This window comes from Aquila chrysaetos, chromosome 25 (assembly GCF_900496995.4).
Source record: "Aquila chrysaetos chrysaetos chromosome 25, bAquChr1.4, whole genome shotgun sequence".
Lineage (NCBI taxonomy): Eukaryota > Metazoa > Chordata > Aves > Accipitriformes > Accipitridae > Aquila > Aquila chrysaetos.
Genome location: NC_044028.1, coordinates 17,570,515 through 17,593,956, shown reverse-complemented (window position 1 = coordinate 17,593,956; position 23,442 = coordinate 17,570,515). Strand labels below are relative to the sequence as shown.

At 42.2% G+C, this 23,442-nt stretch overlaps 1 protein-coding gene across 6 annotated transcripts in view; it reads left to right on the top strand.

The window, feature by feature from the left end:
• CLUAP1 (clusterin associated protein 1) overlaps nucleotides 1–23,442 on the top strand; it is a 71,969-nt gene that overhangs the window by 46,330 nt on the left and 2,197 nt on the right. For all 6 annotated transcript variants that reach the window (XM_030001407.2, XM_030001411.2, XM_030001413.2 and 3 more), the window contains 3 exons: nucleotides 1,530–1,602; nucleotides 11,926–12,033; nucleotides 22,389–22,444. In XM_030001407.2, coding sequence (XP_029857267.1) covers nucleotides 1,530–1,602; nucleotides 11,926–12,033; nucleotides 22,389–22,444 — 237 coding nt within the window. The remainder of the gene's footprint in view (nucleotides 1–1,529; nucleotides 1,603–11,925; nucleotides 12,034–22,388; nucleotides 22,445–23,442) is intronic.

Genomic DNA, 23,442 nt, shown 5'->3' with positions numbered 1-23,442 from the left:
CAGATTTGACCATGTCAAAGCAACTGGTGTTTTTAATTATAAGCATATTTTGCATAGAAAAAATCAAAGACTCAGAAAATTCAATCCACAGTTAATTAGCTTTCCTATCTACTTGTCTTGCTTGACTGGAATTGAAGAGACCTAAAATTAGCAAAACTTGTGACTAAATCCTTCCATCAGTTATTTGCCACCTGTTTAGTATTGTAGGTTCTATCTGAACCTGATTGTATGCATTTGTATCTTACCTACTCTATCACATTTAGTTTGCTATTCACCATTAACATTACCCAAATTTAAACTAGATGTCATTAAAAATCTATTTTTCTGTCTGATGCTGCTATTGGAATAGTGAACCTTAGTTCCTAAAATTCAGTCCCTTGGTATCTTTGCTAGATTTTAGTCCTAACAGGATGGAGAACTTCGTGAACTCAGCGAAACACCACCTACAATTGCTTTGTGGTGTTCAGCAATCAAATAGTCCCTTTAGTCTACCTGGTCTGTGATGTTCTGCAAGTGCATGCATCCTAGAAGATTAAAATTACTCTCATCAGTTACTGTCTACAGAGCTGGCCATGTTCTCTTACTAATCCATTATGCTGGAATGAGAATGTCTGTCTTAACTGCCACTACCCCGCTAGCATCAGCTTGCTTCTTCCCTTCTGGGCTGTCACATTCCTTCCTCAGTTGACAGTGCAAGACAGGTTTTATAAGTCCTTGTGGGCCTTTTGGTAACATTTTCTGTTATCATTGGCCTTCATTTGAATGCATTGGGACTTGTGAATTGCTTCTCTTCCTCAGCACAGCAGCCACTGTTCTACCTACCTTTTTCCATTTGCTCTGAACTGCATTTGTTGTAACTTTATCATACTGTCATTACTATAGTGTTTCTCAGCATGTTTTTGTCCAACAACCTGCTATATTCAAAAAAGAAAATCAACAAACCAGGCTTGTGCAGTCTTGCTGTCATGGTTCTCCTTTGTACCGGAATACTATAGTATAGTGTATGGCTATACTTCTCCAGCTTATTGATAGGGCTTTTTGCTCCCTTTTTGTTTGCATGTGTGGAAATATGTGAATTTATTCTAGTTTGCTTCGTGTATTAAGAAGCTGCAATCATTTCACAAACCACTTCTGGTGTTTAATGGAGTATTGGTTGAAAACAACTACCAAAGACTGCTTTCCAAAGAAAGCCACTTCCATTCTGTAACAGCAGTAATTTTCTGTGGGATGAAGACAAATGAACTCATTTTCAATGTGATAAGTGAGGTTTCAGCCACTGGGACTGTATGGTTGATTTTCATTTCACTGTTTTAGCTGGATATATGCTTTACATCCTGACCTTCATGGGCAAAGTAGGACCTCCCATGTTTCAATTAAGACCTTTTTTCATAAAATATTTTCAATGCTGAAATTTGCTCTTCTCATTCTACCTGTGAGTGCCCTTAACTGTTGTTGTGGCACCATACAGTTAGCTACTTGACTGGGCAATGTGGCAGCTTTTCTAATTCAGTTGTTTTCACCTCTTACAGGAAGCAGCAAACATGCTACATCTTACGCAGAACAGGCTGAAGGAAGAGGAACAGCACCTGCTTAAGAGTGGAAGTAAGTGGGATTTCTTCACCACTTGTATTAGCAGAGAAATTGTTAAGTATTGGCTACTTCATGTTTAAGTATCCACTTACAAGCATGAAGCAGAGGGGACATGGGGTAGATGACAGTCAACAGGCTATATTAGAAAAAGTGGAATGATAATAACTTTAAAAGAACAACAGTGAAATAGGGAACCTAACCTCTGTGAATGCTCCTCTGCCTTGTAAATTTTACCTGCAGTGCTGAGGGATGAAAACAGTCATCCACTAAACATGCTGTGCAATTGCAGTGAGCAGGTTTTAGGCTTCATTTTACTATTATCAAAGCCTGTATGGGCTCGCTGTGGACACAGCACTTGTCCCAGCATGATGGGATTGCTGATGAAAGGTTGGTTTGCGAACAAACTTGGTTAGATGATTCTACTCAGCAAAATGCTTGCGTGTAGGCGAGTGGTCTCATTGGTTTGTGAGACTGCTTGACTGCCTTGTATTACACGTGCTGGTGTGCCTTGCAAAACGGGAGTGTAATTTCTGTCCTCAGCAGTTAGCCTGCCACATTGCATGGCGTGGAGTTTTGTTTTGTGTTCAGACTAATTCTTTGTGATGTGTCTATCAGATCATAACTTTCACAGATGAAAAACTGTCAGCTTGAAATCTTCTTTAATATCACTAATCTTCAAAGTAGGATCCACATTTGCCTGCTTGCATTTGCTTGATTTTAGTCTACCTGCAAAATGTGAATGCAATTAAAATTTGGGGGTTTTTTCTTTTTTTTTCTAAACTTACTCTTAATTAGAATACTAGCTGAGGATCAGAAGGGAATAACAACCTCTTGAGATTTTGTAGAAAGCTAACAAACCAGATTTTGCTCCTTTTGAGCCAAGCATCAGCAAGAACTTCCTCATTAATTACCCCTGTGTATTTAATATTGCCATATGTACATTTTTATATGGTAGTGGGAGAAAATAGAAGGAAAGTTAATTCTCGGGATCAGAGGGAGAGCTCATGAAAGCTGAAATTGAGTAAAGACATAAAAGTTGCACTTCACGCTTTGTTTGCTGGCAGAGATTTTCAGAGCAAGCTCGTGAAAGGAAATTCATTCATTTCTGCCCATCTTTGATCTCATCTTCTTATGTCAATGCAGTAAAAAGTGAAGAAGTTTTAGCTGAAACATAGGATTTGTAATATAAATTACAAGAATGTTGAATTGTTTCAAGGATTTACTTGAGTGAAAAAGTCCAGGTTGTGCTATCTGACAGTTTCCAGGGTAAATAAGTTCAAGAGGAGACGAACATCTATCATTGGTAATTAGCAGCGTGAAGTATAGTGTGAAAATTTGCTGACCTGCCTTCTCCTTGTCTGTGGATTTTCACTTGGAAAATTATTCTGTCATTTTGCATCTCTGAAATAATATGAACCTTGCCTTTTAGTGAGTGATTTAACTGCCACCTGAGAACACACGACTATGACTTTTAATGACCTAAAAATATTACCATAATACATCTTTATTCAAGTACTTAATTGTCATAATTGGTATATATTCTAGTGATAAGAGCACCAGGATCCTGGTTTTCAGTGCTGGCTCATTTATTGACTGTCCCATAACCTTGGAAAATCAAGTCATCTTTGTCAGCGACAGTCTGCCTTTACCTGCACACAGTGTGGAAGTCTGCAGAGTTGCAGAGGTGTAACTGAGACAATAAATTTGGCTCTTGGAGGCTGTTTCCCCAGTCACGAGCATGGAGCACGGCTTCATTACTGGATGCTGTAAGGTTAATTTATTGAATGTTGTAAAGCTCTCTGAGACCACGGTTTGCTAACATGTAATGATCAGGTACCAGGCTGCGCTTTCCCATTAGATCAGACCCCACTCTCCTCCCCTCCCCTCATCATTATGATGGCCTTTATACAATTCAAAACCAAGAGATTTGCTTTGGTAAGAGAATGCAGAGGTCGGTGTCTTAAATGGCATAGTGCCCTATTAGGGATATGTTTACAGAACGGTTATGTTAATCCCAGGATCCTAGTCACAAGAAAAATACATATTTTGCACAAGAGGAAACAAACAGCAGGAGAATTGTGCAGTATCACTGAACAGCTTTGCGGGCCCACCCCCCACGCCCCCCAAAAGGTTAATTGTGAAATTCACACTAGAAATAGGAAGTGCGATAAGGGATGGAGTTTCTGCTGTAGAGGATTCCCAAGAGCCCTACAACCTTAGTCTGACAGTTAGTGATTTTATCAACGAGTACTGTGAGCATTGTGTGTATTGTGGGGAAATGATGTAAAGTGCTACAGGCAGGAGCACTTAAACCTTCTTTCACCTGTGTTTGGAGACTCTGCATGCTACATCCTCCTTCTAAGATAGGATGTGCCCTGTTAATGAGACAGACACAAGGAAGATTAAAGAAGGGCTTTTCTTCACCATCAGAAACATCTAACATAGGTTTTTGGGAGGAAAAAATACTCACTTATTCCACTTGCATTTTTAAGTAATGCCCCCCACATAAAGTGAAGTGCTTTTATCCTAAGTTGTCTTCCATCTTCAGTTTGTCAAAAAACTCAGGACTTTGCTGCCTGGACCTTCACACCAACAAATATGTTGTGCCTGCTTGCAGGACCATTAAAGTAAGACCTGCTCTGACTTGGTCTTGCCCCTGCAATGGGTTCTAGAGATAAAGGGATTAGCTTCTTCCCCTTGCAGCTTCGCTCAGCGGAGGATAGGCAGGCTGGCCTGATGTGTCCCAATATCCTAAGACTCTCTGGCTGAACCTTCAAGGCCTGGGGTGGAGGAGTGAGCTTCATTTGAACAGATTCATTGCTTTCCTACACAGAGGACTAGCACAGGGCCAGTATCTCCTGCAAGGAAAAGGAAAGGTTTTCTAACTTGCATTACACTTTGGCCCTGAGAGCTGCAAAACACTTAATGAGGCTCTTCTAACAGCATAGGCTGGAATCTGGTGATAAATTTGTTGCCATTAAGTGATAAAAGTCAGCATCCATTCTGCCCCTGTAAGGACTCTTACCTTTGCGTACCTTTGTAATTGATGCAGTTCTCTTATTGTCTGGATCCTTTGACCTTATCTCCTGTTAATTTGGTAAGAAGGGTTGCAAATTAACAGTTCATTTCTCTGCAGCAGAAGTTGTGGGAGTTGTGGACAGCTCCAGGCTGAACTAACACCAGAGAAACCTAAATCATGTTTATTGTAAAGAAGAGCTGTGGAATGTAGGTTGAATTGTGCCGGTCTGTGTTAAGAATATAGAAAGCTTGTGGATATGTCATGGTACTCGCATAAAATTTGCAAAAATATTTACTGTAATTCAGAAACAGCCTGGTTCTTTTTTGCTTTTGCTCACATACATTGCAAATCATCTTTTATTTCTGACAGAGCATCCCCATAAAACCACTGCACTAAAAAAAAAAGAAAAGCTAACACTAAGTTATATGAAAACCCATTCTGAAATTATTAAAGATGTTGAACTCTAGATACAGATCAGGCTTTGAGTATTATTTACATGATGAAAATACATGCAATTCAGTATTTGTAACAGTACAGAAATGTTTTTTTGTGATGGGTGGTAAGTAAACTGCTGTTACTGTTGAAATCTTTATTTCACATGCCTTTAGAGAAACCAATATACAATGTTGTGTTTTTCACACAACGTGCTGCCCTTGTGGCACATCCAAGGTTGGTGCAAAGTAACAAATGCCAATTGACTGAAACTCAGGGCTTGGTTTCCTTGTGGTTAATGGAACAGTGACTCTTAAAACATTTTATTACGCACCGCTTGGATGAGGACTGTGAAGGCTGTTGATAGAACTATTGTCAGGTATAGCTGTGTGAAGAGTTGCTCTGATAATGGAGAGGGCTAGGAAGGTCACTGACCGCAGCAGAAATTCAAGATGTTTTTTTCAGGTTTGTCCAAGGTTGAAAAAACATGTTTGCTGAGCAAAAAGTAACAAGTGGAAATGTTTCTAGACTGAAACACAGTTTTTCAGACTACTCATCTTATTACATTTGCAGAGCTATCTTTCTCTTTTTCACATGCATTTCCTCACATTCTTTCTTTTTAAGATTTTTTTTGTCACGTTCAAAGTTTTAAACTGTAGTTTAAAAAAAGTAAAATACTTTGTTTTGGAAATATAAAAATAAACCCTTTTAATTTTCCACAATATTTCCTGTATTTCTTTTGGGTAATGCTATGCCCAGGATTTGATTTCAGTTTGCAAAAGTATTTGCTGTAAAACTGCATTTTTCATTGACTGTACCACTTTCTGGTGGGCTGCTGCAGCCAGCCCTCCCTGCATACTCTTGCTTGGTCTGTAGAACGAATAAACATCCCTGTTACACAGCATTTTGAAATTTGCACTACTTCAGTACTGTTCAGCAATAGCAACAGGATTAACTGATGCTCCTGGAGAGCTTCAGTTCTGCTCGATACACAACCAAAGTGTTTCCTTGGCCAGTTCTACTCGCCGAGCCAAGCAAAATGTGCTTAGCTCTATCGTCTTGCTCAATTAAACAGAGCAAATAGATGTTGTGCTTTGGATAGCAAATCGCATGACGCTGTTGTGGTTTGGTGCTACGCTGAATGTATTGTACCCTTTCTACTCCAGAATTGATGCTTTAAAATCTGACAGCAGATAAACAAAAAGCCCCATTGCAACAATTGCAGCATTTGAAGTGTAGCAGTGAGTCGCTGGGTAAATCCCACAAGGGCGAGATGCCTGGATGATGTTGCTAATGCTCAGCACTGTCACCAGCAGGATGCTCAAACCATCCATCTTCCTGTAACAAACATTTGGAACTTGTCCACAATAGTCTTGTGTTTTGCTTGTTAAATAATTGCAAATTCATGTTCTAATTTAATACTGCTTTGATGGATTCTTGGCTTCTAAGATCATTAGAAATAGTTATGGTCACCGAATATGACCTCTCTATAAAATGGGCCAAAAAATAACTTAGCTACTTATTCCTGTGCCAAGACTACAAATCCCAGTTTAAATGGAGCTTGTCATCGAGAGTTATTTTTAATTATTTCAAGTGACAGAGACCTATTGCTTTCCCTGGGTAGCGGTTAATCATCCTTACTGTTAAAAATGTGAGTTTGGATACTGTAGCAATAGACCATTTTAAAACGACGAAGCGAGGTAAGCAAGTGCACTTAAACCTACCTCTGCAACCTGCTGGTTGGTGTTTGTTGGTATGTTATTGCCCAGTTTTAATATATGCAGGTCTGAACATCCAAGCTTTCTGCTTAAGTTAGTAGGAGCCACAAGTGTCCGGACCTTGATCGGTAGCTCTCAGTACCAGGATGAATTTTTCTTAGAGGTCAGACGAAAGATCTCATTTTTGTGCTAAGGACAGAGGATGTTCCCTACTGATATTTATATATCAAAGCACTTCTTTCTGTTCAAATTGCAGACCTGCTAATACGTAAGTGTTTGGGCTGATACACAGCCTGATGCTCTTGAGTTTGGTAAGACAAGAGTATGGATTTGGCAGAACCGAGGCTTTCAAGTGGGCCCCGAACTTCACTCTCCCTTTGGTCACATTAAAATCCCAATCCACCCCCCCTTTTTATTTCCTGTTCTAAAATGTCGTGCTATTTATTAAATGGATTTTATTTTGGATCAAGTGGCTGTCAGTTGCCCACTTGATTTTTCTCATTATGTTTTTTCACTAAAATCAACATCCTGCTGAATCCAGTAATTGCTGTGGAGCCAGTGCCTGTGTTTTCAAAGCAGTGATTTTTATTATGAAATTGAACATGCTAAACAACAGTTACATCTAATTCTAAAGCATATCAAGAAACGATGTCCTTTGTGCTCATTATCTTCACCACAGTACCTTCTTATTTTACAGTTGGATACATTTACTTGAATATTTATGCAAACTAACAAATCTGTAATGAAATCACTGGTAAGTTATTAAATCATGCTGTTTTTCCTTCAAGCATTGCAAACTACCAAAAATTAAATCATTTAAATATAGTATTATTGGTCCAGGTATCTGCTCTGGCTTTTTCTGGAAACAGTAGCTGTGCTTTGGAACAAATAATGCATCTTCCGAGAGCAGTGTTTTTCAGTTGTAACCAGGATGTACTTTTTGTGGCTGGACTGCTTTAAATGGAACTAATTTAGTTGACTGAAACCCACCTTTATGAAATTGAAATGTAAGGCAAGCAGAGTTTAAAATCCCAGTATATTCTCTCTCAGGTAGTCTGGTATTTTGCCAGTATTCTCTGTGCAGTAGAGTAAATCACAGCAGCGGGGAAATGAGCCAAACACAGTTTATAGAGTTGTTCTGTTCATTACCTTTTCATAGTAAAAATACAGGAGCTTGTTAAAATACCAGCCTTCAGCTCCAGTAAGCTGCCAGCATTGGCCTAAATTTGGGCACGTGGATTGCTGAATAGCAGTTTGTTGTGAAAAGTCAAATAATCTTCAGGTAAACCCATGCAAATCTCATAAGCCAGGTCCATTAGAATGTGTTCTGTACTCCATGTACTAGTACGTGGGAATTTGTAGTAGTATGCTTTATTATCTTTGTTGCATTATGCTGATACTAAGAAAAATCTACATTTTCTCCATAAAGAATGTGCCTTGTCTCCCTGGAATTGATGCATTGTAATTTCTGTTACGCAGTATCACACAGATGTGGTTGTGACTTCTCCTAGGGCAACAAGTAGTTTCTTTCTATATGTTGTTAAATTAAACTTTCTAAATTGTCACCTTTTTATGAATACCAAGAATATTTTGTTGAAAACTGGACACACTGGGCATGTACAATGAGGGATGTAGGATGGTGGAACCCTGTAGTGCTCTAGCTAGGACAGGTCACACACAGCATTGGACTAGTCTGCCATTTAATCCTGTTAAGAAGCCTGTACTCAGCTTGTCTTTATCTTGTGTATTTAAATAAAATTTCAGCATTGTGCTCTGCTTCTGTGTCCTTGGGATTTTGGCTCAGCACAATTCTGCTTAGCTGATAATAACTGGGATTGTATACTGGACAGAGCCAAGCTTGGTGATAGCAGCCATTGAGCTGGGTTAGAGCAATACATTTATTTTTTTGTAAGTGAAAAAGGTGCTCGATGTCTTTCCAAGTGGTGGGCAGGAGGCTTGGGGGCAGAAATTTTACTGTTGCTGAATTTGCATTTGCAGCTGCCACTTTTCTGATTCTCCAGCCCGTGTTCACTATAGTGATGCTTTGTGTTGGCGTATGTGCATCAGAATTCCAGCTAGACTATTCAAAGAATATCCAAACTCTCATCGTAGATCTGTAACAAGATTTGTTTCAAAGTCACAACTTGGTACGAAAAGTGATGCACTATGCTTATATACTGATAATTCTCCTGATGAATCTTCTCTTCATTTGTATTGAAAGGTAATCCAGGATTTTTAAAGGTGTAAAGGAAAGCTAGGCGTGCAGTTGCTACTGGCATGGCTTGCTGAGCGTACTTTGAAAGACAAGAGGTAGAGCTGGGGCACAAGGCATGCTTTTCTGGGGCTTGCCAGAGGTACTCTGTGGCATCCGCATGTGGGCTGAACAGCAGAAAACTGCGACTTCATCACTGGCAGGCGAGGGTTACAACATCTGAGTTAGTGGGGGAGAAGGATAAAAGAAATAGTGTGAGGAAGAGGGGATCGAGAATAGCAGAGAACCTGAGGGAAAGAAGAAAAGGGCTGGGTGAGGGAGAAAAACAGCTGGTTTTAAACCATTTCCTTTCATAAGGCAGCAGCTTGGGGCCCTCCAGCCACTGATTCCCTCTCCACAGTAGGTATCACTTCTATTGCAAGGCACTTACTCACCATGGGATCTTCCCGCAAGTCCCACTTTCCAACAGAAAGATACTGTGGGGAATTATGTGATGAAATGAGCTTCCTTTTTGCAAGTTGAAATGGGTCAGAAATGGCTGGAGTGCCCAGGAGTGCACTACAGGGAGCTGGAAGGGTTCACGTGGTTCAGGAGAGCGTTAAGCCATCAGTGTGGATAGTTAGGAAAGAGCACTTCTATATATAGCGGAAGGAAGATGGCAGATTAATTTCTGTTCTTGTCTTCTTGCCACTGCTTTGTCCCAAGGGAAATATATTTTACATGTTATATCTGAGAGTCTGTTACTACAAAAGGTTTAAAAAAAAAAAAAAAAAAAGGTTTCCAGAAAAGCAAAATGTAAAATTTAAGCCCCAGGTTGTTACAGCCGTGCCTGCAACCAGAGCAGAACTGCATCGCTGTGCCTCTCTGCTGTAAGTCCTGTCCCCAAAGTGGTTTTAGCTGGGTTTGCCACTTTGGGTTGTCAGCGGAGAGCGCTGGCTCCATTAGTCCCCATCTCAGCTGGCAGCTCATGCTCAGGAGATCCCAGCAAGAAGCAGAAAGTGCTAATGGGGATGAAATTGAAATGGTTTGGTAAAGTAATCGTAAGGGCTCTCTGTGCCATCCTCAGTTCTGGCCAGTGGTGCTGCAGAACAGGAGGAGCACAAATGACAAGATCTGAAAGGGAGGAATTGCTGCTCAAAAAAAAAAGAAGAAAAGAAGGAAGGAAAAAAAAAAAAACCCCCACAAAATAAGAATGAGGGCATTTTAGTAGTAGCAGTGAGAGCCATCACAGATGAGATAGTCTCGTTCTTTAACATACAGAGCACGAACATGAATCATTTATTTACACTCCACGTGGTTCTTCCCAAGGAGTCTGCCTGGGCAAGGGCTGACAAAACCTCGCTTTCCTGAATACCAGGTAAACAGAAACAGTATGCAGGTCACACAGCGGTGAGTGATTCCTTCACTTGCCAAAGAAGAAAGTGCAACACAAATAGAAATTGTAGCTAACATTGCTGGAGCCTCATAATCTTACCAGGGTATCAAATATATCCCTTGCCATTATATTTTGTCATTAACTTAATATTGCAATGAAAAAGATTATGGAAAAATGTCTAATATTTGTATATTGTCTGATAATTAAATATTGCAAAGATGTGTCAGCTCATTACTAATCATAATTAAAGTAGTTACTTCCATTTTCAGCTCAGACGTGTGTAATTAAATGTACCTGAGAAAGAACTGCCTATTTTCTCTAAATAATTAACACCTATTGTTGCTGCGCTGGGTGCTGACCTCACACGGGGTCCTCTTGGATTTGTCATAGCATGGCTAATTCCATAAGATCCTGCAGGCAGGCCACCACACAGCATCAGCTCTGAGCTGTAGGATCAGCTGATGTGTAGGGCTCCTCTCTACACGAGTGAGAAGAGTTCCTAAGGTGATAGGAGCTGAGGATCTGCCTCATTGGTTGAATGTTTAAAGAGGGAAGTAAATAATCATAACTGGGCAGTAGCTGGAAAGCAGAACTTGGTCGTAGTGAGCCAAGGAGCTTACAGAAGCAGGCTGGCATGAACAAGGAGAGAGGGGAAGAAGCTCATGGGATAGGAGGAGACTGAAATGGAGCAGAGCCTGCTCCAAACTTCCCACCCACTGTTTTACTTCAGAACATGCTCAGAGGAGAACCAGTTTGGTTGACCATGCATGTGAACCTTAAGGTAGGACTTGCACAGCTGACATGGAGAACAGTCTGCCCTTTTCTTTGCAGGCACTTTTAAGTAGCTGAAGACTTTTGTCATCCTTTCAAACATCTGAAGGACAATTTAATCTCAGTCCTTTGGGTTTGTTTCAATTTGGTGACTGGAGAACTGGGAGTAAGGGTCTAAGTAGGCTTTAGTTTGGATAGGAAGAAGAAAGCAAAGGCAGATTATGAAAATATTTGAAGAAATTCCTGCATTTTGGGAATCTTTCCTGTCTCTTCAGGCATCTTGGGTTTGGTTGTAACTGCTTTTGTTTATCTGGGGATGTCTCACTGTGCTTTTCTAACCTATGAAAGGCAAAAGAGCCTAAGGGGATGGGTTTTGATACTGCTTATGTCAGGGTAAAAGACTAGGAGATGTAGTAATAAGCCCATGCTTTCCAAATGCTTTTAAAAGATTTTTCATCTTTAAATCAGTTGCTGAAATAGCACCTTCATACTGTATGTATGCTTCACACCCAGAGAGCGTATTTAGAACAGCACCTTTATGGTACAATCTGAGGATTGTCCCAAGACAGTTGTTTATATTGTATGCTTCTTTGGCACTTCTGTGTAGAAGGATGCTTTCCTTAGGATGTGGGTGTTGGCTGTTCTCCCGTGCTCATCAGTAGAGCCAATGCTCTGTTTGCAACTGCATTTTTAATTAATCTTGGACTTGATCAAAGGTAGAGACTGCTACAATCTCTTGCGTCCAACTGCTATTCTGAGTTATGGGTGGGTTTGAGTGATATTTATCAACTGTTTTTGTTTTAACCAGATAATGATGATTCCGATGTAGAGATTCAAGAGGATGAAGGATCCGATAGTGAGGTGGAAGACAGGCAGATCATGAAGCAGCGTACCACCACAGAAACACTACTGCAAGGTATCTTAACCTTTCCTTAGTTGCTTTTATTTAGAAGGATATGCTGGAATTATCTGAGTAACCTTAAATTTAAGAAGACCCTTTTATTGTTCAGGGATATTGGCACTGCTCAGTTCTCATGAGCTGTAAGAGGACAGTGTCTTGTGGAGAAAACATAGTGCTTTCAGGGGAGGAAATTAAGGATTATTTACTGAAAAAAAGTACCATGTGAGAAAAACTTTTCCTTGGTATTGCCTTACAGATTCTTGAAGTAGCTTTATACAAAGCCTTAGAAAAGTAATACCATTCCTCATTGCAAAGCATTTATTTCCCTTTAGCTGTTGACACTCATTCTAGTAGAATCTTCTTCAAAAGGAGACCTTTAGCGAGTCTGTAAAGCCACCTGCACTGACACAGTCACTGGTGCAACACACCTGAGTTACTTCTTTCAGGGAAGGACATCTGGCTTCTGCCGCTGTTTATGTGGAGTGGAACTGCAGCCTCTGGCTGCTGAGTCCACAAGGGCCCTGGTCAGAAGCAACTCAGAGAAATTACTGTCTGAGGGTCTGTGTTTCACTTAGGTGGAAAAAAGAAATGTTCTGCTTAGTCTATAGTCAAGCAAAATGAAACCAGAAAATCAGGTTAGTTCTCCTTGGTGTTCTTGTTAGCAGTAAGTGATTCTGACCATCAGCAAAAGCCTCTCTGGGATCTGGATGAAGTGCCTGTATGGGTAATTTCATGTGCCACTACTTCTGCTGGAACCTGTTACATAGATAAACTGCAAATATGTGTTTTTTTCTGAGTTGAATTCTGCTCTCCTCTCTCTGACTGAGACCAGAGCAAGAAGCTGAAGTTCTCAAGTCAATATAATTCAAGCATTCTTATCTTCAGTTCCTCTGTTTTTCATAAAACTTGAAAATTCTTGATAAGTGCTAGAAATGCTAATATTCACTAAGGATTTTTATACTGCAGTTTCTCAAGGAAAGGTTTGTACGGAGTTTTTAGAGCTTTGGAGGTGACTTTGTAACTGTCCGTGATGCCTCATCTCAGAGGACATCATAAACTAGCAATATGGATACTGGCTGCAGCCAGAATCAGCTTTTAATATCAGTTTTAAGAACAAAAGGCTTTATTATAAAAATTGTAGATTTTGTTGCAAGTCGAATTTTTTTCTAGGAAGAGTTTTTTTATCATTAATTACACTTACTGGACACTCAGTTTGTCGGACTTAAAGCAAGCAGTTCAAATCCCTGAGATGTTTTCTCTGCTGTGCTGTTTAGATTGCTTTCTATGCTTTTGTAGGTCTCTTCCTAGTGTTTGGTAAACTACTTCTGGCAGATAATTATCCTCTGACTTCTGCATACTCCGAGCATGCTGTTTGCTGACTACACAGTCGCCACCCCAATCTTTACTCTCCTTACCTCTGTGTACATTGGAAGCCTCCCATAGCTCTCTGTTCAATTTTTGCCTCTCACCTGCTATGAACTACTGAAGCAGCTCCGGGCATGTTAAATGGCTCCTGAAATGCCTTTCCTACAGATCCTGCAGGAGGAGTAAGGTTGTATTCCCCCAATGTAACTCACAACACTTCAGTCCTACAGTGCTCCAGTGCAATCTCTGCTGGCAGAGATGGATACAAACATTGGTAGACTCTTAAGGGAAGGATTGCTGGCTCACTTTTCTGCTTTGCTGAGGTTACTCATCATCATCTTGGGCAAGTCGCCCAGTTGCTCTAGCTGTAGCTACACTGTGAGATTAACAGCAGGCTCTCTGTCCGTACCGCTGGCTTTGGTTCAAAATGTCTACACTTTTTGTTTAGGAAAACTCAACCTTGGGATATCTCTGCTGCTGGTGTTAGAGTGAGGTTGCTTAGTCCTGCCCATTGTTATCTGACCAAAACATAGGAACAAAAGCTTGGACTGTATCAAGACATACCAGTCAGGCCAAAGCTTTCCTTCGGGAGCTCCAGCCTGATCCAGAGTGCACACTGACGTGACAAACAGTTCTAGCTTTCAGAACAGGCTCAAATCTGCACCTCGCCATCTGTGTAAACGGGCCCCTTTGGTCCAGGTCCCTCATCTATAGTGAGGTTGTATGTTTGACTGTGTGACCCTCACCAACTGAAGTGCTGGAGACATGTCAAGACCTGAGATTAATGTCAGGTGTGTCAGCTTCCTTAGAAAATCAGGCCTGAACAGTCACTGGCTACTTGTCATTAAACACACCAAGAATCTGTACATGTTCTTCAGCACAGGTAGTTTGCATTTGAAATACAGCTAATTATTAAGGCAGCATAACAAGAACATTATTTGTATTAATTACTGCTTTTTTCCTTGACTCAATTCAAGATATTTCAATCACTTTCTTTTGATGCTTTGTATCTTCTTACATGGTAGTGCTTCTGAGCCATGTTTGCTCTCAAACTAAGGAGAAATGGTCCACTGTGGTCAGTTCCTGTAATTGCTGTGATTCAGTTTTACATCTCTAATTTCCAGGTTATTAGTATTGTAAGATAAGACTTCCTCCCTCTGTCTGTAATAGGTGGGCAGGTATTCCAGTGTGTTTTGCCATTACAGAGGCAAGATTCTCAGGGAGAGATAATCTCTCTTATTAGGCCACTTGGTATAATTGAGAAAAATCAACTCACTTTCACCCTCAAGAGTCCTTTCATCAGGTTTGTCTAGATGCAGCAAAATTCAAACTAAATGCAGCTTTGACAATATTGCTCCTGGTTTTATTCTTTCAGCCAATTAAAAGACTTGAAGGTATAGGATTTAGTCTCCCGTGGAGCAGAAAAGAGTGTTAGCTGGGGGAAACATGACAGGCTGCTAGCTTTTGTCGTACAGAGACAAATCGATCCCTTATTTCCCATGTACAAAGAGGAATAGGCAGTAGCAGCATAAGAAGGAAGCCGTAATATGCTATGGAGCTTGTATCTCCATTGCGTTCAATGCTTCTGGTTCAACAATACAGCAAACCCAGCTTTACGAAGCCAGGAAGGTTTCTGTACAAGGAGGGAGCAGGCATGGGGGTGAGAATAAATGGCTGGGAGGATAGTCACCAAACTGACAGATGCTGGCTTACTGGGTCTGTGAAACTACAACCTGTTTTGTTATCACAATATCACATTTACAGGCAAGTCTCCTCTGTGATGGGGCTTATTTTAATAAATCCATGTGTCACTAATCATTTGCTTTTGTAACTTAGAGAATACATTGATTTATCATCTATAACTTTCAATTTTAACATTGTCAATGCAAATAAAAATTCACATCCGCTTTTATTTTCTCCAGCAATAGATAAGTGAGGCTGTTAAACAAATAAAATAGATACATGGACTGTCCTGAGGACAAACTGTGAGTTAGTGATGGCGTTTGGAATAAGACTCTTGTTTTGTCAGAGAGCCAAAGAAAAATTCTTGCAATGTTGAAGGTCTTAGCGATCTGCAGTGTAGAGAAAACTTGCCTGAAAGAGGCCATAAACCAGTAGTTTCCAGGAGGATGGTTGCTCACATGCAGGTGGGGTGGACATCAGGGTGAAGAATGCAAAGCCTTGTCCTAGGAATGTAGAAGCTGCCATGCCAGGTCAGGCACGAGGTCTGTCCAGCCTGGTCTTCTGTCTCCAGCACTGGCTCAAAGAAAGTGCATGGGAAGAGTGTAGGAACTTCCCTCAGGTTCCCTCTTGCTCTCAAACTGTTTCAACCTTCATCAGGATTTCCTGAGCTGGATGCGGTTTCTATGAATTTAGTCTAACCCTCAGTAGATGGTGGTTTTGGTTTTTTTTCTAAGAACCTTTGCTGTTTCTCCTTAAACTAAAGTGGATTTTTTGCATCCGTGCTATCAAAAGGGTCAGATTTTGAAGCAATGTTGTGTTTACATGTGCAGATCCATCTTTGCAGTCTCATTTGGACCAGAGTTCTGAAATGCATTTTGGAATCATGAGCAAATTCAGGATCTCCCCTCTTCCCAGCAATAGCACTGGCTGGTTGGGTAGGCCATGGCAGACTGGCACACACTGTGCTTTGGAGCAAGGTAGGCAGTGGAAATGCTACTGACTGAAGCAGAAATGATCCATGCTTGCAGAACTGTGGGACTGTGCCTGTCTACAGGAAATCACCCTCTATTCCACACTGCCAGGATCTTTCAGCTCCTGTAAACCAATTAGCCCAATGCTTTAGCTCTTATGTTTCCTTCTGTAACATTGGTGTCAAGGGGCAGTTTTGTCCTGTTTGGACCACAGAGACCATTTTACTAGTAACAACTTCAGCCCCATTTGGTCTTTATTGTAAGAAGACAGCTTTATAAAACTCTGAATGTTTTTCAGCAAACAATCAGTCCAAAGTCAAACAGTGAGAGAGCAGCTCTCTTGGAGCCTCTTACCTTTGCAGAACTGACCCAGAGGATCAATGTGGTAATGATGTGCTGGCAGCCAGGTTAGCAAGTGTACTTGCTACCGAATGCCTCCAAAAACCTGCACTGTTTAACACAGCAAGAAGAAACATGTGTCTGGATGCAGCAGATGAGAATAAAGGGGTTTTATTAAGAAAGCAAAGTGTACCTCATTGGAAGAAGTGGAACCAAGTATGTGACAACCAAACTGGAGATGAGTTCAGGGGCAGACGGAGAGCATGGTCCTGCGTCTCGGTGGACACGGGCTGGCTTGCCAGCGCCAGCTGTTCCCATGCTGTAGCCAGGCCTACAGGATCCCCAGTCCTGTACAGATGCATCTCACAGAGGCAGTGCACGCAGAGCAGCACATATCCAAAGCATGCTGATGATGCTGTGGCAGACACACAGTGTTTTGAGATCACGATGTTTAGCCTCCCTGTCTTGGTTTTCTTCTTAAACTTGAGCTTGTGATTATTAAGTAGGAGCTGGCTAGCAGACATTGGGAAAGGGCCAAAGGTCCTCTGTATGCTGGGGGGAAGGCTGTGGAGGCTGAATTAGGCCTCATTTTTTTCAGTCCTGTAGGGAGAATGGGAGCTTTGACATAGTAGCAAGAAATCTTCTCAGGTGAGCCTACACAGTCCTGTTTCCAAATGCCTCCATACAGCATGCAAGCTGAAAAGTAGGAAAGTCCTGTTCTCAGTGGAAATGGCCAGACTCCACTTGTGGAAATTCTTTCTCCAGCTTGTGGCCATGTTCAGATTCCTGCTACTGAATTTCTAGAATGTTTTCCTTCCCTCTAACCTCCCCAGGTGTGTAGAACCCCCAGGTGTGTTATCAATATGCAGGGGAGTGGAGGGATTAAATTAGGAATGTGCAACACCTGCCTGCTCCTTGTTGGATGTCTTGTTCACATTGAGTTCCTGTGGCTGTCACCTGCCTAATTTTTAAAAACACATGTTAAATAACTAGTCCATTTCTTCCCTTCTCTCTGTTTCCTAAAGGAAATTACATCTCTGAGTCCAAGACCAAGAAACATATGCAAGTGCATTTATCTTTGCAAGATGATAACAAATCTGCAGGTTTTCTCAAAATGTTGCATTTTTCTCTGTTGTAGAAATAAGTCTTGATAAGAAAAAGATGCTGAAGCCCACTCAGTTGTCTAGGCATCATTCAAATGCTGTATGATCCCACCCTGATCTCTCAGCTTCATCTGTAGGGACAGCTGCCTCTTACTGGCATGCAGCTGAGTGCAGGATGTGGTCTCCCTCTTTACTGTTCCCAAGTCATTCCCCCTAGTCAGTCTGTTTCTTAAGGGTTTCTGAACAGTGATCAGGGTCTCCACACTGCTGCAGTCAGAGTACCTAGAGCTTGTGTTTTGGGGAAAAAAAAAAGAAAAAAAAAAGTAGAAAGTGTCTTGCTCCGAGTCATGCAGCACTTGATAACTAAAGTGCCACTAAGGAGGATTTGCCAAGGGTGTTGCACATGCAAACTTCAGCCGCAGACTCAAGAAACTGTCAGTGTCCTCCTGATGTCCCAGGAGTTCCAGCATGGCAAGGCCCGAGTCTCAAAAATACCGGGAATCTGCAGTTCACATACTCAGTGGGGCTTGCAGGTGCTTTGCATCTCATGCTTTCAGAGGCCAAAATAGATTTTGATGTCTGCACAGAAGGGAGAGCTATAGACCTGATGTGGCATGAAGTGGGCAGAGATGAGTCAGATACGAACAGCAGCTGTGAGACAGGCTCTGCTGGGCACTGAACTCTTCTTACCTTTCCTTTCTGTGTGGAATTTGTGATTATTGTTTGTAACCCCAGAGCTCCTTTGAAAATCCCTGCCTGATTTCTTGGCAGTTAACAAGAAGTACAGAGTTCTGTGAACAGAAACAAAAATCTCTTCTAACCTGGCCAGGCTGCTCTCTTCCTGATGGTTCTTCATGAACCCTGGTGTTTGCAGGCATCTCGTTGCATGTGTTTGCCTTGATTCAGAGTCTGTGAAAGTGAGGAAATGAGTGGGTCTGGATTTCGCACATACCGTGGTGGTGGCAGAGGGAGAAGGCTGAGGCGTAAAGAATGGGTCTGGTGGGAAGGTATTTCGCTGTGCATTAGCAGGATTCAAGTTCTCCAGCTGTTTGATAATGTATGAAGTCAAGGGGAAAAATTTCACACTGCATCTGCTCTCAGAGCACCTCAGAGGACCCTACCAAACTGATATTGCTCTCCATGAACTTTTAAAAATAAATTCCTTCCTTGTGAACCTCACCAAGTGCAATTTTACTCTGACTGGGGCTTTGTACACATGGCATACAGTGGGTCCTTGTGACTGTGCTTCTGAAGTGAATATACTTTTCTAGTAAAGCAAATCAAGTCCTAATTGTAAACCTTATAAAAGTATTTTGAAAAGTCAGATTAGTCTCTTCTTCCTTGCCTCTTCAGGTCAAGTGGGAGGGGAAAAAACAGTCAACACTGTAAGTGTTTGAGCCACTGGGTCTGACTGCCAGTACTCAGAGGAAACTAACCTGCAGAGGGAGAAAGGTGATACAGCTGCTCTTCTCATTTTCATGTATTTCTGTATGGATCTCTGCAGATTCCCATCCCCCAGATAAGAGTCTGCAAAGTCTTTAGTTTCCTGATATAGCAGCCGCTGGTCAATATTACCAGGCTTATGTGGCTGGGGAAAGGGGGGCAATCAAATGTGTTTGGAAACACTGAAAAGGGGCTGTGGGGTTCACAGAAATTAATTTGTCTTAACTTGAAATAGACCTTCCTCCCACCATCTCGGCATCTGCTCCCAACAGAGCTGTCTTTGGCTGTATGTTTTGTGTCAGCAAAGTTAAGTGCTCCCTGGGAGGGAGGAAGTGTTTCTGTATGCTTTCAGCCTGTATTGTGGTCATTGCGACACTGGACCTAGTGGAGAAGGAGGAGAGGTTGTAGGTCTGAAATGGTGGGAAACAGGTCACTCACTTCCAAGCAAATTTCCTTTTCATGGAGGTGTAAGAAATAAATAGAAGTATGCTCACCCTGGGCAGCAGCTGTAGTGTGCTTAGTTAATCATTGTACTTTGGCAATGCCTAGAAAATGCTGCTGAGATCAGGACCTTGTGCTAAGGGCTACACTCACACTTGAGAACACAGTGCCCAAAGGGCACAGAGATCAGAAAGATCAGGCAAAAGATTTATCCCAATTTTCTGTGTGTGGAGGTGATGCAGAGGGAAGGGAGGTGTCTTATCTGAGCTCACGCTGTGAATTTGCATTAGGAGCTGGAGACTAAATGCAGATCTTCAAACTGGGAGCAAAATGTTTCAGCTGCAAATCTACCTTCCCCTTGTGGTAGGTTATCCTAACCTCTCAGGTTAGGTGTTGCAACCTAGGCACAGGGTTAACATATAGCCACTGCTGGGTAAGAAGATGTAAATCATTCTAGTCCTGTGGATCCATTGTAGGCAGCTGCATGGGTTACTATAATGGCAAACATCATGCGCAGAGGAAAAATGGCAAATGCTCACAAGCTTAAAATCATGGATGCACGTTCACTTCTCATCTTTGATGGCTCAGTGGCTATAAACCATGGCGATGCACGGAGATTAGATTTGAATCCAAAGGTGCAGTGAATTACAGTCTGTTCATTACTAGTGTTTTACCTAATTATCACTTTGTACAGCCTGTCCCAGCTGAATTCACATTATCTGTAAGTAAACATAACAGGCTCTCACCCGCTTGGAAGCTGCGTGAGCCTCTGTGGCCAGAGTGGTGCAGCACTAATGCCGCAGCAAGCTGAGCCCAGCTAAATTGAACCCAGGAAATTTCAAGTGACAAACACCCCCGTACCTGCCAGCTCTCCCTGTCAAGTGCAGACAACTCCTCTGTTTCCTGCCTCCCCCCCCAGCACCCACGGAAATGCACTGTGGCCATCTGCCACTCCTTGCTCCCATACACAGAATCTTGGGGGCTTACAGTCTGAAAGTTAAAGTAATGGTCCCACCTTTGTCACGGAAGCTCTTCTACCAATGTGGAAAATTTGCTTTCTGTCCTGTTTAGTCTACAGCATAGTGCACAACTGAAGCTCCAGCCCCTCTGCATCCTGGGGTGTCTCCTGTGAGTGTCCCAGGGTTGTGCTACAGGAGCTAATGCTGCTGATCCCACAGTCACTAGTTCAGAGAGGTGCTCCTGGCTTAAACTGATGTGGGGATCAAAGTCTGGGCAGTACCCAATTCTCATCTTTCTCCAAATGTAAGCAGTTACTGTTTCCACTGATGCAAGAACAGCATCCTCCAGACCTTCTGTTAGCATTCTCCAAGCTCTTTCCTTGGCATTTTTGAACTGTCCTATTTCATCAGCTCTCTGTATGTGATATCCTGATTCTCTTTTATATTCAGGATCTCTCTCAGCTTTGTCTTATCAATGGCTTTTAGGAGCTCCCTGCTGCTTTCTCCTTTGAGGTAATAATTCCCTATCTAACACTTTATGCTGAGCCTTCTACGTAGCAAAATTGCAGTTAAACTCTTGGAGCCATCTGTAGGCTGGGCAAAAATGTGGTTCCGTGGTCATCTAATGATGTCAGTTGTAATCGTCTCTGAATTTACATAGTTTAGTCTAGCGTCTATTAGAGCAAATATCTCTAAAGCTTGAAGAGAGATCCTCTGTCCAGGAATCTTCTAATTCCCTACTGCCTGTGTTATCAGCAACCAGACGGATAGAGGACACCGCTTTTTATTTAAAAGATGTAAGATCCTTTAAATTATCTGCCTTGACACACCAAGGGTTTTTTGGTGACTTCTGGTTGAGTTAGCCAGCTTTTTGCTACAACTAATCCAAATCAGTTTGCAAAGGGGACAAAAGGGACCTGTCTTCTTTTGTACTTTGGGAGGTACAAAAGAGGTTTGACAGGATATATTTTAAAGTTGTTTTGTTTTCATGCTAAAAAAAAATAAAATAGATTTTGTCTAGATTGGAAAAATGCATATTTGGCATAGAGGAAACTAGTGATGACAGGAGATAAACAGATGGTGAAATGTGATGGTCACAGCAGGACTGTTAAATAGGCATCCGCTTGGCGCTGAGTGACTTCTGGTGGCTGCAGAAAGCAGGGCTGAGTCACCCAGTCAGCCCACACACAGAATTTCCCCAGTCACAACTCTGCTATACCCAACACCTTCTGGGCTCCCTTTTAGCAAAGGAGACCATGCTAGCATTTTTGCCATTTCATATGGCCTCTACATAGCGAAAAGTAACAAAACAAGGCGCAAGTGTGTTCTCCCTTTTCAGTGAACTCCCCACAACCCTGAGATCTCCACCTCCATTTTCAGACTTACATATCCAACTCTCAGCAAGAAATCCTTGAGTTTTGCCTTGGCACTGCCTAGGATTCCTGTGAGATGTCAGTCCCTACTGGAATATCAGAAAGGATCCGAGTGTAGTGAGCTCTCTAAAGGACAGAAGGCTTACCACGTGGAAGAGATGGGCTTTTGTTCTCTGTGTACCAAAGCAGAGGAAGGAATATGCCAATTCACAGAATTGTTTAGGTTGGAAGGGACCTCTTGAGGTCATCTCGTCGAACCTCTCTGCTCAAACAGGAGGTTTGAGCAGGTTGTCCAGGACCACATCCAGTTGGGTTTTGAATATTTCCGTGGATGGAGACTCCACAACTTCTCTTGGCAACCTTGTTCCAGTGTTTGACCACCCTCACAGTAAAAAAAAATGGTTTCTTGTGTGCAGATAGAATTTCCTGTTTCTTAATGTGTCCATTGCCTTTTGTCCTGTCAGAACTGTCATACCAGCATAAGGTAGGTCTGGAAATACCATCCTGACTGGAATTACTGTCACCCTCTTCTACCTTCTCCTGAGCTCTGAGGCTTAACGAAGGGGGTCACCTTACATGCACTCATCCTCTCACTGCCATTTGACTAGTCCCGTAAAATGTAAACTCTGAACTTTTTGTCCCTCTGTGTTAACCATGAGCCAGGCTTTATTGTGAATCTTTTTGCTCTTGCAGGAAGAGCTGGTGCACGTATTGTGGGAACAATGCAAGGTGGAGACACAGAGGAAGAGGTAAGTAACCATCCCATGTGCCTGTAGAGCTTCTCTGACAGTGCTTTAGAATGACAGCTCCTCTCTTCAGCTAGAGAAACACCTTTTTACCTGCTGAATCTTCATGCCCCAGGCCTGCCTTTCCTCTCCTTTCCTCCAGCTAACTGCGCTCTCATGTGCATAGACACATATTTTCCTATTTTTCTTTTGCTCTTGGAGTCTCTGGGCACTGCCCTGTGCTTTAGCCTCAGCCTGCAGTGCATAACTAGGGGCACATGGACTGCAGGAATGCTGTTTTGTTAAGCTGTTGGGGCAGATTGCTGGAAAGACGGGATCAGTGCAGTGTAGCAGGAGTTAGATGCATGGATCTAAATCCCCTACATTGCTCTAAAAACACGCTCCTTGGAGCCCTCTCAGTGGCCTGTACTAACAGCATCAGTCCTTCAGTCCTCCAGATGACGAGACAGGGATGAGAGCAGAACTGTGAACTGTGCGTCTTGGGATCCCTGCCTTGCAGATAAAGCTGTCCCCTGGCTGCTGGTTTTGCATCTGGTTACGGTTGACCTGGTGAGCGGACAGTGGCTAAAAAGGTACACACAGGTTTGTACAGCAGGCACTTACTCTGACTGCTGTGCTCAGCCTTTGGTATATGTGGGCAATCTTTCTATGCCTCTGGGCACTTGTAAGTGGCTACATCTGTACTAGGAAGCCAGCTGCTGCGATGTGGTTTGCATCCGTACAGTAAGCTCTCCCCACCATCCCAAAAAGGTGCTGGCATCCAAGCTGCCAGCCAGGAGCAGTGGGGCTGTCCTGTTCCCCAGGTGATGCTGGAATATTGTTTTGGAGAGTGCTAGTTGGCACAGGGCAAAACTGTGCTAGGAAATAGTACGAACACGTAAAAACTGCGATGACTGTGAATTTGTGTTTGAACCTGTGCTGTCTGTTGATTCCTAGTGTAGATGTAGCCTTTCTGTCTCACTGTGCAGCGGACAACCCACCCAGTGCTGCCTGTCTAGATG